Source organism: Daucus carota, chromosome 3, assembly GCF_001625215.2.
Source record: "Daucus carota subsp. sativus chromosome 3, DH1 v3.0, whole genome shotgun sequence".
Classification (NCBI taxonomy): domain Eukaryota; kingdom Viridiplantae; phylum Streptophyta; class Magnoliopsida; order Apiales; family Apiaceae; genus Daucus; species Daucus carota.
The window spans coordinates 19,827,211-19,845,311 of record NC_030383.2 but is presented as its reverse complement, the minus strand read 5'-3'; the positions used below and the strand labels follow the sequence as shown (position 1 = coordinate 19,845,311).

The 18,101-nt window shown below is 38.0% G+C and overlaps 1 protein-coding gene and 1 pseudogene across 1 annotated transcript; one reads left to right on the top strand and one right to left on the bottom strand.

The window, feature by feature from the left end:
* Positions 1-423: 423 nt before the first annotated feature.
* LOC108203907 (uncharacterized) lies at positions 424-2,844 on the bottom strand. Its single transcript, XM_017373111.2, has one exon. It carries the CDS (start codon positions 2,842-2,844, stop codon positions 424-426), a length of 2,421 nt encoding a protein of 806 aa, XP_017228600.2.
* LOC135151801 (small nucleolar RNA R71) lies at positions 2,231-2,345 on the top strand (annotated as a pseudogene).
* Positions 2,845-18,101: the final 15,257 nt, after the last annotated feature.

Here is an 18,101-nt window from a genome sequence, read left to right as displayed (position 1 = left end):
AAATTGAAATTTAGTCAGTAGCTTTCGCACCGGCAGCATTAATCAGCACTGCCGGCAGAAAACAATTAAAAAGCGCACCGACTCCAGAAGCTTATGCACGGACAGCAGAAAAATCACACCGCAGGCAGGCACGGAGCTCTTGTCCCGTTACTTTTTCTCTTTTTCTGATTTTTTTTTTTATATCCAAACTTATTAGAAATTATTTTTATAATCCTGCAACACTTCACAAAAAATTATCAAGGCACCTTGTGGGAGTAAAAAAATAATAATATATAAATATATATAGTAATAATAATAATATATTTCTAAAAGAAAAACAAAAATTATATTATTATATACTATAATAGTTTACCGAGATATTGGGTTGCCTCCCAAAAAGCGCTGTCGTTAACGTCATTTAGCCGGACGTCAGTTTCCTCATTTTTATGGTGGTTCCTTCAAAACTATCTCAGATGGTCCAATTGTCACATCCGTCTCGTTCAAATCATCTTCTTGGAAATCCAAATAATTATTTTCACCAGCTTCAGCTTCCTTCTCACGAATATTATCAGTGACATGGTGCACAAGTTCTTCAACAATACCCACAGCAAAACTTTCGGTTTCAAGTGCAGGTGCCTTTAAAACTTGATCTAGATCAAACACAACTTTTTCTTCACCCACGTTTAGTGAAAGCTTGCCAGCCTTCACATCAATACTTGCTCCAGCAGTGGCCAAGAATGGTCTTCCCAAGATAATCGGAATCTCAACATCCTCATTCATCTCCAAAATAACGAAATCACAAGGAATAACAAATTTATCAACATTCACCAAAACATCTTCAAGTACACCCAGTGGATATTTTATAGTTCGATCTGCAAGTTGAAGTGATATCCTTGTTTTCTTTAGCTCTCCCAAACCAAGTCTTTTGTATATTGAATATGGCATCAAGCTCACACTAGCTCCAAGATCACACAATGCTCTTTTTACTCCGACTTGTCCAATAGTGCATGGCAAAGAAAAGCTACCAGGGTCCTTGAGTTTAGGAGGGATCTTGCGTTGGATAACCGCACTACACTCTTCATTAAGACTGATGGTCTCCACCGCCTCTAACTTCTTGCGATTAGATAATACCGGTTTCATGAATTTCGCATAAAGGGGCATTTGAGCCAAAGCATCAGCAAAAGGAATGCTAATGTGTATCTCCCGAAACATCTGTAAAAATTTCTCATATTGCTTCTCTAACTTCCGGTTTGTCAACCTTTGTGGAAAAGGGATTGGAGGCACATATTGTTGTTTCATGTGAGCTTTTGGTGCAATATCATCTTTTGAATCATCCACAATCTTTTCCGCAATTTTCATAGTAGTTTGATATGACTTTCTCTTTTTAGGAGGAAGAGTTGCATCACTCAGTTCTGGGACTCTAACTTCAGGTAATTCTCTGCCACTCCTCAATGTGATAGCCTTGCAGTGCTCTTGGGCATTCACATCTGGTTGACTAGGTAGTGATCCCTGCTCACGAACACCAACCTTATTAGCAATTTGGCTAATCTGCATTTCTAACATCTTCTGTGACGAAGCTATCTGATCAATCCTTGACTCAACTTTCTCGAATTTAGTCTCGATATTAGCAAAAGCCCCAGTAGTTCCTTGTATCATCTTGCCGAGTGCAACTTCCCAATCAGCAGGCTCTTTTTTGTCATTAGGTAGAGGTTGAAACTGTTGTTGACTTTGATACTGCTGACGTGGTTGAAAACCAGGAGGTGGATTTTGCTTTGGAGCTGCATATGATGGATTAACAGCATGACTATTGTTGTAGGAAAGATTGTTGTTGGGCCTCTGATTTGGATTATAATAGGAATTGTTCTGAACAGGCCATGATTGTCTACCTTGGATAAAAGATGCTTCGTCTGGAAACTGTTGTGTATAAGAGTGCTGATTAACACTAGGATCCAAATATCCTTCCATCGGAGAAGAGATAGCATTAACACTTGCCTTTTGCCCACGGACCTCTTGAGTAAGAGCATCCAATTTCAAAGTGAGTAAGTTCATCATCTCGGTGTCTTGTGCTGATTTCACTGAACTTGTACCACTGGGTGCCCAAGCATAGTTATTTGAGGCCAATTCCTCGAGAAGTGCCTTTGCTTGATGAACAGGTGCTTTTTTAAAATTTCCTCCAGCTGCAACATCCAAACTCAGCCGAATATCAGAATTTAGAGCTCCATAGAAAGTACTCAGAACCATCCACTCCTCGTAACCATGATGTGGACATTTTCTCAACAATGCCTTGTATCTCTCCCATGCCTGATACAAGCCTTCACCCGGTTGTGCTTTGAAAGTAAGAATAATAGCTCTCATTTGCTGAGTTTTATCAGAAGGATAATATTTGGATAAGAACTCGGTAGAAAGATTATCCCAAGTAGCTAGAGCAGTATCTGACAATTGTTGAAACCATTCCAAAGCTTTTCCCTTTATAGAATAAGGGAACATGTGGAGACGAATCTGATCTGCAGTAACCCCATTAATTCTGAAAGAACCACACATTTGCACGAAGCGCTCTAGATGTCGGTGTGGATCCTCTCTCTCAATGTCTCCTTCAAAAGCTGAATTGCTCACCATCTGAATTAGACTGGGATTGATGTTATATTGAGCTGCACCAATCTCAGGAGTTTTGTACATGCAATTCGCAGGATTAGGAGTTTCATGATCCTGAATAGATGACTGGAAAAGATTAACAACAAGATTATCTTCAGCGTCAGTCATCTTGGCTCTTTCCTTTCTTTGCCTAGCCTCTTTTCTTCTAACTCGAAAAGTGCGCTCAATTTCTGGATCTAGTTCGAAATCTCCAACACTTTTCGATCTACGCATATAAGATGTACCTGAAACGAAACACCAATGAGATTGTTCTCGGAAACAAATTTAGTAAAATCTAAACAATAAGAAATAATTAACTTAAACTTAATATTGCTGCCTTCCCCGGCAGCGGCGCCAATTTGTTGCAGTGAAATTATGTAAAGTTCGTTCTCAGGGAAGGACTGAATACAATATTAAATCAAGTATATTACTCCTTTCTATTTAGAAGTTTAGAGAATAAATTGTGGTTTTACTATCAACTAAATTAAACTAATAAAGCAATTAAAAGTGTGAATTAACGATGATAAAAAGCAATCCAAGAATCAGGTTTCTTTGCTGGCTATAATGAATGTCAATCAATTGTGATAAACAAGTCTCCACTCTGCTAAAAACAATCCTTCTATTGATTATAATGTTCTCTCCCAAGATACAAAATAATACCTATAACTTAATCTTGAAGTCACTCCCATGATCAATCAAAACCAACTTATAAGCTATCACGAACCAAGGATTTTCTGTTTCACAACTCGCCTAATAATCTCCCGATTAATTAATCAAGTTATGTCTGTCATATCATGTACAAGAAATATAAATCCTCTCCCGATTCATTATAAATCCTACAGATACAATTACAGGTTCGCGACTCCTATAACTGTGTTAAGCGCTCAATGACAGATTAGCATTCATAGAGAAACCACAATCTTAGATCAAACAAACATATTAAGCCAACAAATACTCCCCAATCCTCGGATTAGAGGATTAGTTACCCATAACAATTAAAGAAAACACGAATATATATATTACTGAAATCATGTCAAAAGAGTACAAGAGTGAAGAAAATACAACTTGACGAAATCTCTCGAACTTGGACTGAATCCCTTCAATCTTTGCTCAAGTTATCTCCCAAAGCTTTCTTTTTTCTCTATCTCTCAATACACACTATTCGATATCTAATAATAATAAAACCCTAATAATAATAATGTTTTAATGGTTTCCTCGAAAAACAATTCCGATTTCCTAAAACAAGTTGGATTCTGAGACAAAATTCGTGGGCTGACTTTCAGGCCTGATTCTGGGCTGATCCTTTTGTCTTTAGATAGCTGGACCACTTTAAACTTGTAGACAATTAAGATATCTTCGCGTGGGCTGTTGAATCGTCTAATTCTGACGTCCGGAACTCAAGTTATGGCCCAAACAAGATTTGCTGCGCAGGTGGCCCATAAAGTCCGAATTTCCATCAAATACAAGCCCAAATAAGCTAGTTTCATCCAACTTAGGAATATTTATTTTCCTGCCATTAAACACTTAAAATCAATTAGTAATTACCCGATTATTTACAAAATACCACAATTATGGGAATAAAATCATATAAAAGCATATATAAATATATGCTCTATCAATAATGAAGCTACAAGTTGTTTCGGGGCTCAAACGAGTCAAGAATGAAACTACAAGTTGATTACAATTTCAAACAACCGAAAATGAAGCTACAAGTTGTTTTTAACTTCAAACGAGTCTGGAATGAAGCTACAAGTTGTTTCCAACTTCAATCTACCAACAATGAAGCTACAAGTTGTTTACGGGCTCAAACGAGTCAAGAATGAAACTACAAGTTGATTCCAATTTCAAACAACCGAAAATGAATGTACAAGTTGTTTTCAACTTCAAACGAGTCTGGAATGAAGCTACAAGTTGTTTCCAACTTCAATCTAGTCAACAATGAAGCTACAAGTTGTTTCCGGGCTCAAACGAGTCAAGAATTAAACTACAAGTTGATTCCAATTTCAAACAACCGAAAATGAATGTACAAGTTGTTTTCAACTTCAAACGAGTCTGGAATGAAGCTACAAGTTGTTTCCAACTTCAATCTAGTCAACATTGAAGCTACAAGTTGTTTCCGGGGTCAAACGAGTCAAGAATGAAACTACAAGTTGATTACAATTTCAAACAACCGAAAATGAAGCTACAAGTTATTTTTAACTTCAAACGAGTCTGGAATGAAGCTACAAGTTGTTTCCAACTTCAATCTAGTCAATAATGAAGCTACAAGTTGTTTCCGGGCTCAAACGAGTCAAGAATGAAACTACAAGTTGATTACAATTTCAAACAACCGAAAATGATGCTACAAGTTGTTTTTAACTTCAAACGAGTCTAGAATGAAGCTACAAGTTGTTTCCAACTTCAATCTAGTCAAGAAAGAAGCTACAAGTTGTTTCCGGGCTCAAACGAGTCAAGAATGAAACTGCAAGTTGATTCCAATTTCAAACAACCGAAAATGAATGTACAAGTTGTTTTCAACTTCAAACGAGTCTGGAATGAAGCTATAAGTTGTTTCTAACTTCAATCTAGTCAATAATGAAGCTACAAGTTGTTTCCGGGGTCAAACGAGTCAAGAATGAAATTACAAGTTGATTACAATTTCAAACAACCGAAAATGAAGCTACAAGTTGTTTTTCACTTCAAACAAGTCTGGAATGAAGCTACAAGTTGTTTCCAACTTCAATCTAGTCAATAATGAAGCTACAAGTTGTTTCGGGGCTCAAACGAGTCAAGAATGAAACTACAAGTTGATTACAATTTCAAACAACCGAAAATGAAGCTACAAGTTGTTTTTAACTTCAAACGAGTCTGGAATGAAGCTACAAGTTGTTTCCAACTTCAATCTACCAACAATGAAGCTACAAGTTGTTTCCGGGCTCAAACGAGTCAAGAATGAAACTACAAGTTGATTCCAATTTCAAACAACCGAAAATGAATGTACAAGTTGTTTTCAACTTCAAACGAGTCTGGAATGAAGCTACAAGTTGTTTCCAACTTCAATCTAGTCAACAATGAAGCTACAAGTTGTTTCTGGGCTCAAACGAGTCAAGAATAAAACTACAAGTTGATTACAATTTCAAACAACTGAAAATGAAGCTACAAGTTGTTTTTAACTTCAAAGGAGTCTTGAATGAAGCTACAAGTTGTTTCCAACTTCAATCTAGTCAATAATGAAGCTACAAGTTGTTTCCGGGCTCAAACGAGTCAAGAATGAAACTACAAGTTGATTACAATTTCAAACAACCGAAGATGATGCTACAAGTTGTTTTTAACTTCAAACGAGTCTAGAATGAAGCTACAAGTTGTTTCCAACTTCAATCTAGTCAAGAAAGAAGCTACAAGTTGTTTCCGGGCTCAAACGAGTCAAGAATGAAACTACAAGTTGATTCCAATTTCAAACAACCGAAAATGAATGTACAAGTTGTTTTCAACTTCAAACGAGTCTGGAATGAAGCTACAAGTTGTTTCCAACTTCAATCTAGTCAACATTGAAGCTACAAGTTGTTTCCGGGGTCAAACGAGTCAAGAATGAAACTACAAGTTGATTACAATTTCAAACAACCGAAAATGAAGCTACAAGTTGTTTTTAACTTCAAACGAGTCTGGAATGAAGCTACAAGTTGTTTCCAACTTCAATCTAGTCAATAATGAAGCTACAAGTTGTTTTCGGGCTCAAACGAGTCAAGAATGAAACTACAAGTTGATTACAATTTCAAACAACCGAAAATGATGCTACAAGTTGTTTTTAACTTCAAACGAGTCTAGAATGAAGCTACAAGTTGTTTCCAACTTCAATCTAGTCAAGAAAGAAGCTACAAGTTGTTTCCGGGCTCAAACGAGTCAAGAATGAAACTGCAAGTTGATTCCAATTTCAAACAACCGAAAATGAATGTACAAGTTGTTTTCAACTTCAAACGAGTCTGGAATGAAGCTACAAGTTGTTTCCAACTTCAATCTAGTCAATAATGAAGCTACAAGTTGTTTCCGGGGTCAAACGAGTCAAGAATGAAATTACAAGTTGATTACAATTTCAAACAACCAAAAATGAAGCTACAAGTTGTTTTTAACTTCAAACGAGTCTGGAATGAAGCTACAAGTTGTTTCCAACTTCAATCTAGTCAATAATGAAGCTACAAGTTGTTTCGGGGCTCAAACGAGTCAAGAATGAAACTACAAGTTGATTACAATTTCAAACAACCGAAAATGAAGCTACAAGTTGTTTTTAACTTCAAACGAGTCTGGAATGAAGCTACAAGTTGTTTCCAACTTCAATCTACCAACAATGAAGCTACAAGTTGTTTCCGGGCTCAAACGTGTGACGGACCCAACATAATTAACCGACTAAAGCATGCATCAACTAGAATTATAGAGTTATGAAATATTAGAACTAAAATCTAAATCCACAATCCCCGGATCACCAGGAATGAGTATGAACAACAACTAAAGTTATTACAACCCAAATAGAATCCAAATTAAGTCTAAGTCATACTACAGTTTTTAGATCCCAAAAGTTCAAAAGATAACCACTAGGGAACTACGAGTTCCCAACCTGCTCCATCATACGGCGGTAAGCAATCCCGTTGCCTGAGGTGGATTTACGTGCGGTCTGCTTGAAACGGGCCATTCTCGGGTTTCACTGAAGGGTTATAACAACAACAATATATATATGAGCATAAAGCTCAGCAAGTGAAAGCAGTATATATAACAGTTCACAATATGCAAGATAATAAGTGCAAAAGCATCAACAGATATCACAAGGTATAAACACAAGTAAAGGTGCAATGTGGGATATCAATTTATTGGAATTGGAAAGACACAGCGCTACGAGCATTGAGGGGTGATCAGCCCACACCAAGCTCCGAACCACATAAAGTGATTCAACCAGGGAGGATCCTCGGCACACATTGGCCATAAACAGACATCAGGCTCCCCGCTACTGATGCTGCAATAATAGACTGGCGCCTCAGTCTTAATAAATTATTATCCAATTCCTTTTAAGGTCATTTCAAATCAAATCATTTTCAAAAAGGGGTCTTGATCAAAGACAAGTTATAAGCAAGGGTGTTTTCAAAATACAAGCGATCTTTCAAAATTAGGAAATGTTATTAAGATCAGGGTCCCAAAAGAGATAATTCAGGTTAATGTGGGGTATCAAGTTCTCATTATTCATCAAGGGACTATTGGAGTATAATCATGTGGTTGTAAGGTGATATTACATGAAAAAGGTAATTCAAGTGTTAAGGGTATTATTGGAATCCAAAGTCATGATCACAAGGGGTGATAAGGTAATTCAGTCCTAAATAAACAGTAATTCAACGTTCACAGGGTATACAGTTACAAAGCAAGTATAAAGGAAGAGTTTCACTTGCCTGGATAAAGCTTACTAAACTCCTGTATAGATGCTTCTAGGGGTTCCTTGCCTGGCCTCCTACTTGCACCTATAATTAGTAGTATCCTCGTCACTAACTACCCTTTCGCGTATAAATATATATATATATATATATATATATATATATATATATATATAATATACATATATATACAATATACACTTAAACTTAATTAAAACAAGTAGCATGATCATCAAGTAATACACATAGCAAGTAAGGCATGGTACTTTATCATTTAACTATTATCACTTAAGAATCTCTAACTACACCTAAGTCACTTAAGCATTTAATCAAGTAACACATAAGGTCTAAGACCAATACCTCCTAACTATACTCTACTGACCTCAATTTAACAAATTAATAGTAAGGCACTCTTGTGCCCCACTACCCAAGACTTACAAGTGAAGTGCAACCTAAGTGACTCACTAGTATGCTTACCTTGGCGACACTTGTGTGCCTTGGTAAAAGAATGCATCTACACTAAGTGAATTGACTTAAACTAACTTGCACTCTCTAATATGACTTAAAACTAACTCATGGACTCAATATGAGGTCAAGGCCTCACTGATGACACACTCAAATGCAATGCATCCTAAGTTGGTACTAGAATGTGACTCCATGTGTGACACTTGTGTTTTTTAGTGGAAATGAGGCATCTCCACTTAGGGTATTGACTCCAAACCAATTTCTAAAGGTTGGCACAATCTTAAACTAATATTATGAAGTGGTGTGACTCAAAGGCCTTGCCTATATGGGTCCTTAAAAACTAGTGTACCAAAGTGACCATTCTGCCTTGGCAGTTTGGCACCTCTTGGGGGTTTTGGCAAAAACAAGTGTTTACACTATGTGCCTTGGTGAAATTGTGACTCTACTGGATACTTAAGACTTAAATCTAAGTTGTGCACTTGGAATGACACTAAGGCCTTGCTCAGGCCTCCTTGGGTCTCTAATCAAAGTTGGCACAGAGCACCCTGCCCTGCTGTGGGGACTGCCATGAACTTAACAACTTGAGACTCACTAAACTCACTCACTACACCAATACAATGACTCATATAGCTTCCTAATACTTCCCTAAGCTCATCTAAATCAAGGCCCCATAAGGGCCTCATCAATGACAAGGTGTTAACCACTCAAGGATACAATTAATCCTAAAGTGCCCTGTTCTGCCCTATAATCAAAGATGTTTGTGTGCATCTATGTAAATGATGGTTTTTGTGACTTTTATGGCTACTGGAGACTTGTATACATCAAGTCCCAACTCCAGGAGACTTGGGCCTATGAGGGCCTAAGCATGACACATCTATTTCTCATGGTTTCTAAGGTGCAAAAATCTGCCATGGTGTGTGTGTGTGTCTCCTTCCACCTTAACACCCTCCAAACACCACAAACCAACAAACCAAGCCTCAAATCTTATGATACAATATTCATACACCTACTGACTAGTCACACAAAGCAAGATATTACAAAATTTAACCATCCAAGAGCACAAAACCGAGGCATATATAGAGGTAAAACAGAGCAGAATTTCAGGGGCATATATATATGCATAATTTCAACTATAACACATGGTAATTCTCACAAATAACTATCATTCATCATTTTAAACTATCATATATGTTAAGAACTAACCATATCTCACAAGAATCATGGCATGCATTACTCAAAAATCACATACAAAGTTCAATTTCATGATATTGCATACGGTTTTCACTTAAAGCAACATGCATCACTAGAGTTTCTTATACATAGCTTTAACTCATCTTATAACATCAAAATACTAACATGCAAGGGCTGAAATCACACCAAATTCTTACCAAAGCATCACACCCTTCGAATATACAAGAAACCAAACTCAAAAACCATCAAAAACTCCAAAAACCAAACCATTCCCTCGGCTCTCTTTAAGTTCATTGCCGAGGGTGATGAACAAGTGCTTTTTGGCTAAAATGAGATGTAAAACCTCACCAAAAACACAACAAGATCATCATATAGGAACCTCCAAAATGGTGACTCTAAATCCACAAGGATCAAAGCCCCATTTCGGCTCCAAATCAACATGCATTACAAGTTTCTAACCTCAAGTGAAGATGCAAGCTTAGAGAGTGAAAGTCTTGGCCTCCAAAAGCTTGAAATGAAAAAGAATGGAAGAAAATGGTGGAGAGAGGGGAGGGTTTAGAGATTCAGCCGAGAGGGAGAGAAGAGAGTAGAGAGAAATGAGAGAAATGAGAGAGAGAGGAGTGAAATAAGGGTTTTGGTGGGTGAAAGGGGGTGTGACAAGTGGAGCTATATGCTTGCTTTGACCCCTCTTTTGACTAGAAAAGTGGTAGTGGGTGTAGAAATGACTAGCTTGTCCTTTCCTAAAGTGTTAGTGTAAAATGCATGCAAGGGTAATATAGTCTTTTGATAATTAATAAAAGTGTGATTAAAAGAGTATTAAAAGAATGAGTTTTAGTAAATAAAGTACAAATCGATAAATCATGAAATTAAGATCACAAATAATATGAGATTTTAGAAGTTTAATAAAATAGTTTTCACAAATTTTGGACAAGAAATGAATTTTAAAAGAAATATTACAAGTAGAGCTCTAATAGTCACATTACACATAAATATAAAACACGAATATAATACACGTAAAACCTCGAGAAGAATATATACAATGAAACGCTATTTTACAAGTTAAAGTTTATCGGCTACTCGCAATTTATCAAATATCACTAAATCGCATATATCTCAACTATTATTTAATCGGGTAACAGCAACGATCACATTTATTAATGTAAAGCCAAAACCGTCGCAACTAGTAATATTATTTAATCGCGTAGCGAGAATTATTCGTCAAAAGTCATATAAGTACATTATAACGACATACAAAAGTCATGTAACGATAAACGAGTCAAATTCACATAGTTTGGCAATTAAAACACGAAATTTTATATATCACCAAAATGAAATACTGTAATATATATAAGTCAAATATTACAGGCGTTACATCCTCCCCCCCTTAAAAGGATTCTGACCCCAGAATCTAAGTAAACAAATGAGGATACTTATCTAACATATCACTTTCTAATTCCCACGTTGATTCTTCAACTTTGGGATTCCTCCACAAAACTCTAACTAAAGGAACTGTCTTATTCCTTAACACCTTATCCTTTCTATCTAGAATGCTAACCGGTTGCTCGATATAAGACAAATCGGGCTCTATCTCAACTGGTTCATTCTCTATGATGCACTTGGTGTCGGGGTTGAACTTCTTAAGCAACGAGACATGGAAAACATTGTGAACGTGCTGCATTTGAGGCGGTAAGGCTAGTTCGTACGCCACTTTCCCAATTCTGCTTAGAATCTCAAAAGGACCAATGAATCTTGGACTCAGTTTCCCTTTCTTTCCGAATCTTGCTATTCTTTTCCATGGTGACACTTTCAACAGAACGGCTTCTCCAATTTCAAACTCAACATCTTTTCTGTGCGGGTCAGCATACTTTCGTTGTCTATCTTGAGCTGCAATCAATCTGCTTCGAATCACATCTACTGCTTCTTTTGTTTGCTGGATCAATTCTGGACCAATTACTTTTCTTTCTCCAACTTCATCCCAATATATCGGAGATCTACACTTCCTTCCATAAAGAGCTTCGTACGGGGGCATTCCAATGCTGGCATGATAACTGTTATTATACGAAAACTCAACCAAAGGCAAATGCTCGTCCCAATTTCCTTTATAGTCCAAAGCACAAGACCTTAACATGTCTTCGATAGTTTGAATTGTACGCTCGCTTTGTCCGTCCGTTTGTGGATGATAGGCAGTACTCATCTTGAGTCGGGTTCCCAAATGTTCTTGAAATTGCTTCCAAAATCTCGAGTTAAAACGAGGGTCTCGATCTGACACAATAGATACTGGAACTCCATGACGAGTAACAATCTCTTTCAAATACATGTGAATTAGCTTGTCCATTGAAAATCTCTCGTTAATTGGCAGAAAATGAGCCGACTTGGTCAACCGATCAATTATTACCCAAATAGCATCATGATTAGATTTCGTCCTTGGCAATCCAACTATAAAGTCCATTGCAATGTGCTCCCACTTCCATTCTGGTATCTCTAAAGGCTGTATCAATCCACTTGGCTTCTGATGTTCAGCTTTTACTCTTTGACAAGTGTAGCATTTACTGATCCACTGAGCAATTTCCTTCTTCATATCTGGCCACCAAAAGTTTTGCTTCAAATCTTGGTACATTTTTGTGCTTCCGGGGTGAATAGAAAACTCTGAATTGTGAGCATCCTTCAAGATTTCATTCTTCAATTCTTCCACATTTGGTATCCAAATTCTTGATGAAAACCTCAAGATTCCTTGGTTGTCTTTCTGTGTACAAATTTCTTCTCCGGTTAACTCATTCATCTTCTCATTCATCACTTCTTCTTGGCACTTCTTTATCTTTTCCATCAATTCAGGCTGAAAAGTCATGGTACAAATCATTTCTGTAGGTGCACTAGGAGCTCGAATTTCAATTCCCATCTTTTCAAATTCCTGTGATAGTTCTTGAGCCATGGTCAACATATTCAACCTTTCTTTGCGACTTAACGCATCTGCTACCACGTTCGCCTTTCCGGGATGATAGTTAATCGTGCAGTCGTAATCCTTAATCAATTCCAACCATCTTCGCTACCTCATGTTCAACTCTTTTTGCGTGAAAATGTACTTCAAGCTTTTGTGATCCGTGAATATTTCACACTTCTCGCCATAAAGATAGTGTCTCCAAAGCTTTAAAGCAAACACAATCGCTGCCAATTCCAAGTCATGAGTTGGATATCTTTGTTCGTGTGGCTTGAGTTGTCTTGACGCGTAGGCTATCACTTTCCCGTGTTGCATTAAGACACAACCTAATCCTTTGTACGACGCATCACTGTAGATAACAAAATCTCCTTGATCATCTGGCAAAGCTAGAACTGGAGCGGTGACTAACTTCTGTTTCAACTCTTGAAAGCTCTTTTCACATTTGTCGGTCCATTCAAACTTCTCATTCTTCCGAGTCAATCTTGTCAACGGTACTGCAATCTTCGAGAAATCCTTCACAAACCTTCGATAATATCCGGCCAATCCCATGAAACTTCTAACTTCAGTTGGGGTCTTTGGCCTCTCCCAATTCATCACAGCTTCTATCTTTGCTGGATCCACTCGAATACCTTCACTTCCAACAATATGCCCTAAGAACTGCACTTCTCGTAGCCAAAATTCACATTTTGAGAACTTTGCATACAACTTCTCCTTTCTTAATGTTTCCAAAGCTATCCTCAGATGTTCAGCATGTTCTTCTTCAGATTTCGAGTATATGAGAATATCGTCGATGAATACAATGACGAACTTGTCTAAATACTTCTTGAATACACGGTTCATCAAATCCATGAAGGCGGCTGGTGCGTTTGTCAATCCAAATGCCATAACTAGAAACTCGTAATGCCCGTACCGAGTTCTAAAAGCCGTCTTCGGAATGTCTTCCGGCTTAATCTTCAATTGATGATATCCCGAACGCAAGTCAATCTTCGAAAAGTAAGTTGCTCCTTTGAGTTGATCAAATAAGTCGTCGATTCGAGGCAAAGGATACCTATTCTTGATTGTCAACTTGTTCAATTCTCTATAGTCGATGCATAATCTCATGCTTCCGTCCTTTTTCTTCACAAAAAGAACTGGAGCTCCCCACGGGGATACACTCGGCCTTATAACTCCTTTGTCTAACAATTCTTGCAATTGCTTGGCCAACTCCTTCATTTCTGCCGGTGCCATTCGATACGGTTGCTTTGAAACTGGTTCCGTGCCGGGTGCTAAGTCAATAGAAAACTCAATTTGACGGTCGGGAGGCAATCTAGGAAGATCGTCAGGAAAAACATCGAGAAATTCATTAACTATCGGAATGCTTTCTATATTCGGCGTCTCTTTAGATCTATCAATCACATGAGCCAAATAACCTTCACAACCTTGCCTTAACAACTTCTTAGCTTCAATTATTGTCAAGAATGTCTTAGCTTGTTTCTGCCCTTTAAACTCTACTTTCTTGCCTTGAGGAGACTTAAGGATTATCTTCTTCTTCTTACAGTCTATTTGAGCACCATTTTCTGCTAACCAATCCATACCTAATATAACATCAAACTCTCCTAATCGAAAAGGTATAAGGGAAGCAGGAAAACTAAAGCCAGAAATCTCTATAATACATCGGGGGCAAATACTTCTAACAGATACTTGTTCTTGATTAGCAACAATGATAGATAAGGGTTCAACTAACGGTTCAATTGCACAATTCAACTTGCCAACAAAAGATTCAGATATGAAAGATTTAGTAGCTCCAGAATCAAATAGCACTTTAGCATGGTTGTTGTTGACAGAAAGCGTACCTGCCACAACCTCAGTACTCTGAACGGCATCCTTGATATTCATGTTGAATGTCCTTGCTTGAGCCGGATAAGAGGGATGGAAAACAGGAGTTGCAGACTCAAAAACTTGAGTAGAAGGTAGTTGCAGAATCGGAGCAGAAGATGTCATTCCTTGATTGTAAGGGGTAGCTGCCAACTGCATCAACTTGTTGGTTCCAGGAACTTTACAATCTCTTGACATGTGACCGGTCTTTCCACACTTGAAACATGTAACAGAAGGCTTCGGGTTCTGGCACTCGTTTGCATAATGACCTTTCGAGTTGCACTTGAAACAGACAATATCAGCCTTATTACAACTTCCCGTGTGTTTCTTGTTGCAGAACTTGCATTCTGAATTTGCTTGTTGACTCCTTTGACCACTCAGTCCTTGAATCTTCTTCACATTCCTATTATCTCCCTTCTTGAAACCTCGGGGACCTCCTTGATTCTGAACTCCAAACTTCTTGAAATTCTTCCCTTTTTGGCTCCCTTGAGCCGAACCTTCACCATTATTCCCAAACTTTCTCTTCTTGCTATCCTTCTCCTTCTGATTCTGATCACTTTCTCCTTCAATTACCATTGCCTTCTGAACCACTTCAGCGTATGTGGCCAATTCAAAAGCAGCCACTCTGCTTCGTAGCCAAGGCTTCAATCCTTGTTCAATCTCTTCGCTCTTTTCTCGTCCGTGTCCACATAATCTCCCATGAACCTTGCCAATTTTGTAAATTTCTTCTCATATTCCCCAACAGTCATTCCCTCTTGCTTCAATTCAAAGAACTTCAACTCCATCTGAGTTTGCATATACCTTGGAAAGTACTTGTCTAGAAATATCCTCTTGAATCTATCCCAAGCAATAACCTCACCTTCTTCTAAAGCACGGGCTGACTCCCACCAATAGTTTGCTTCATCTTTCAGAAAATAGGAGGCATATTCAACTTTCTTATTATCAGTTACAACAGCCAAGGTGAAAGCCTTCTCCATCTCCTTTAGCCAGGATTGAGCTTCAACAGGGTCTTGAGTTCCTCGGAACTCGGGTGGTTTCACAGCTTGAAAAGATTTGAAAGTAGTAGGTGGTGGTGGTGCTTGTTGTTGTTGCTGGAGTTGTTGTTGAAGTAATTGTTGTTGTTGAGCAAGGGTGACAGATTGTTGGTGAAGAAGTTGCATAAGTTGAGCCAAGGTTGGTGGTGGTTCTTCGGTATTTTCATTGGTGGTGTTGCGGGCTCTTCGAGGAGGCATGATTCTGAATGTAGACAAGAAAAGCTTATTCACAGTTCAATATATGCATACAAGTTATATCAAAGGGAATATTGGGTACAAAGGTATTATTCAAGAGTTATTCACATGGTAACGGTCTATGGTAATTATTATGGCATCTTGGTATGTGTGTGTATTATTAGAGTCTAAGGTATCATATTGCAATGGTACAATTATTCGGTCAAAGTCATATCATGGTATATTGGAAAGGTTTAAACATGATCAAGTTCTAAAGGTTTAACATGGCAATTTCTATCTAAGCATGGTACACGTGTAATGACAAAATGAGATAAATAGTCAAAGTGCGAGATTAAACATTAGTTCAAATGATAAGTACGGAACAGTACGGACGGAAATAAAGTGCAAATAAAAGTCTTCCCGAAACAATCCGGGGGTACAAGTACGAAATGGAAAGTCAAAGTACGGATAACATGATAATAAAGATAAATAGACTAAGGAATAGTCTAGGGGGATGGTGATGATGCTGGTGAAGCTGATGGACTGGCAACTGGCTCACAGAGACTGCTAATCACACGGCGGAGCTCGTCAGTAATGGAGGTCAAAGTGATACGGCTCTCACGCTCGCGGTAGGGTGGAATAGCTGCCAAATGGTCCTCGGCCATGCGAATGATCTCCTCGACCCTAGCAATCAAACGGGGACGGTTGCCTTCATCATCAAAGTCCTCACGGTACAGCTGGTCAATCCGGTGCTGGAGAATCATGTTCTGGCCCTCGAGTCGGTCAGTAAGCCTCACCATCTGCTCGTAAAGCGGGAACGGAACAGTAGTCGGAAATCCGGGACTAGAAGTTGACGATGCCTGCCAACAGTTATATATATATATATACGCGGTTATAGTCAAAAGGGTGAGAAAACTTAAAAGATTCTAACGCCCCAAGTCCCACATGATCTAAGTTCATCTTAACCTCTAAATCCTATCTTATATTCATTTATCCTATGTTGTTCAGTGACTCAAACCTGTCGCTCTGATACCAACTGTGACGGACCCAACATAATTAACCGACTAAAGCATGCATCAACTAGAATTATAGAGTTATGAAATATTAGAACTAATATCTAAATCCACAATCCCCGGATCACCAGGAATGAGTATGAACAACAACTAAAGTTACTACAACCCAAATAGAATCCAAATTAAGTCTAAGTCATACTACAGTTTTTAGATCCCAAAAGTTCAAAAGATAACCACTAGGGAACTACGAGTTCCCAACCTGCTCCATCATACGGCGGTAAGCAATCCCGTTGCCTGAGGTGGATTTACGTGCGGTCTGCTTGAAACGGGCCATTCTCGGGTTTCACTGAAGGGTTATAACATCAACAATATATATATGAGCATAAAGCTCAGCAAGTGAAAGCAGTATATATAACAGTTCACAATATGCAAGATAATAAGTGCAAAAGCATCAACAGATATCACAATGTATAAACACAAGTAAAGGTGCAATGTGGGATATCAATTTATTGGAATTGGAAACACACAGCGCTACGAGCATTGAGGGGTGATCAGCCCACACCAAGCTCCGAACCACATAAAGTGATTCAACCAGGGAGGATCCTCGGCACACATTGGCCATAAACAGACATCAGGCTCCCCGCTACTGATGCTGCAATAATAGACTGGCGCCTCAGTCTTAATAAATTATTATCCAATTCCTTTTAAGGTCATTTCAAATCAAATCATTTTCAAAAAGGGGTCTTGATCAAAGACAAGTTATAAGCAAGGGTGTTTTCAAAATACAAGCGATCTTTCAAAATTAGGAAATGTTATTAAGATCAGGGTCCCAAAAGAGATAATTCAGGTTAATGTGGGGTATCAAGTTCTCATTATTCATCAAGGGACTATTGGAGTATAATCATGTGGTTGTAAGGTGATATTACATGAAAAAGGTAATTCAAGTGTTAAGGGTATTATTGGAATCCAAAGTCATGATCACAAGGGGTGATAAGGTAATTCAGTCCTAAATAAACAGTAATTCAACGTTCACAGGGTATACAGTTACAAAGCAAGTATAAAGGAAGAGTTTCACTTGCCTGGATAAAGCTTACTAAACTCCTGTATAGATGCTTCTAGGGGTTCCTTGCCTGGCCTCCTACTTGCACCTATAATTAGTAGTATCCTCGTCACTAACTACCCTTTCGCGTATAAATATATATATATATATATATATATATAATATACATATATATACAATATACACTTAAACTTAATTAAAAAAAGTAGCATGATCATCAAGTAATACACATAGCAAGTAAGGCATGGTACTTTATCATTTAACTATTATCACTTAAGAATCTCTAACTACACCTAAGTCACTTAAGCATTTAATCAAGTAACACATAAGGTCTAAGACCAATACCTCCTAACTATACTCTACTGACCTCAAATA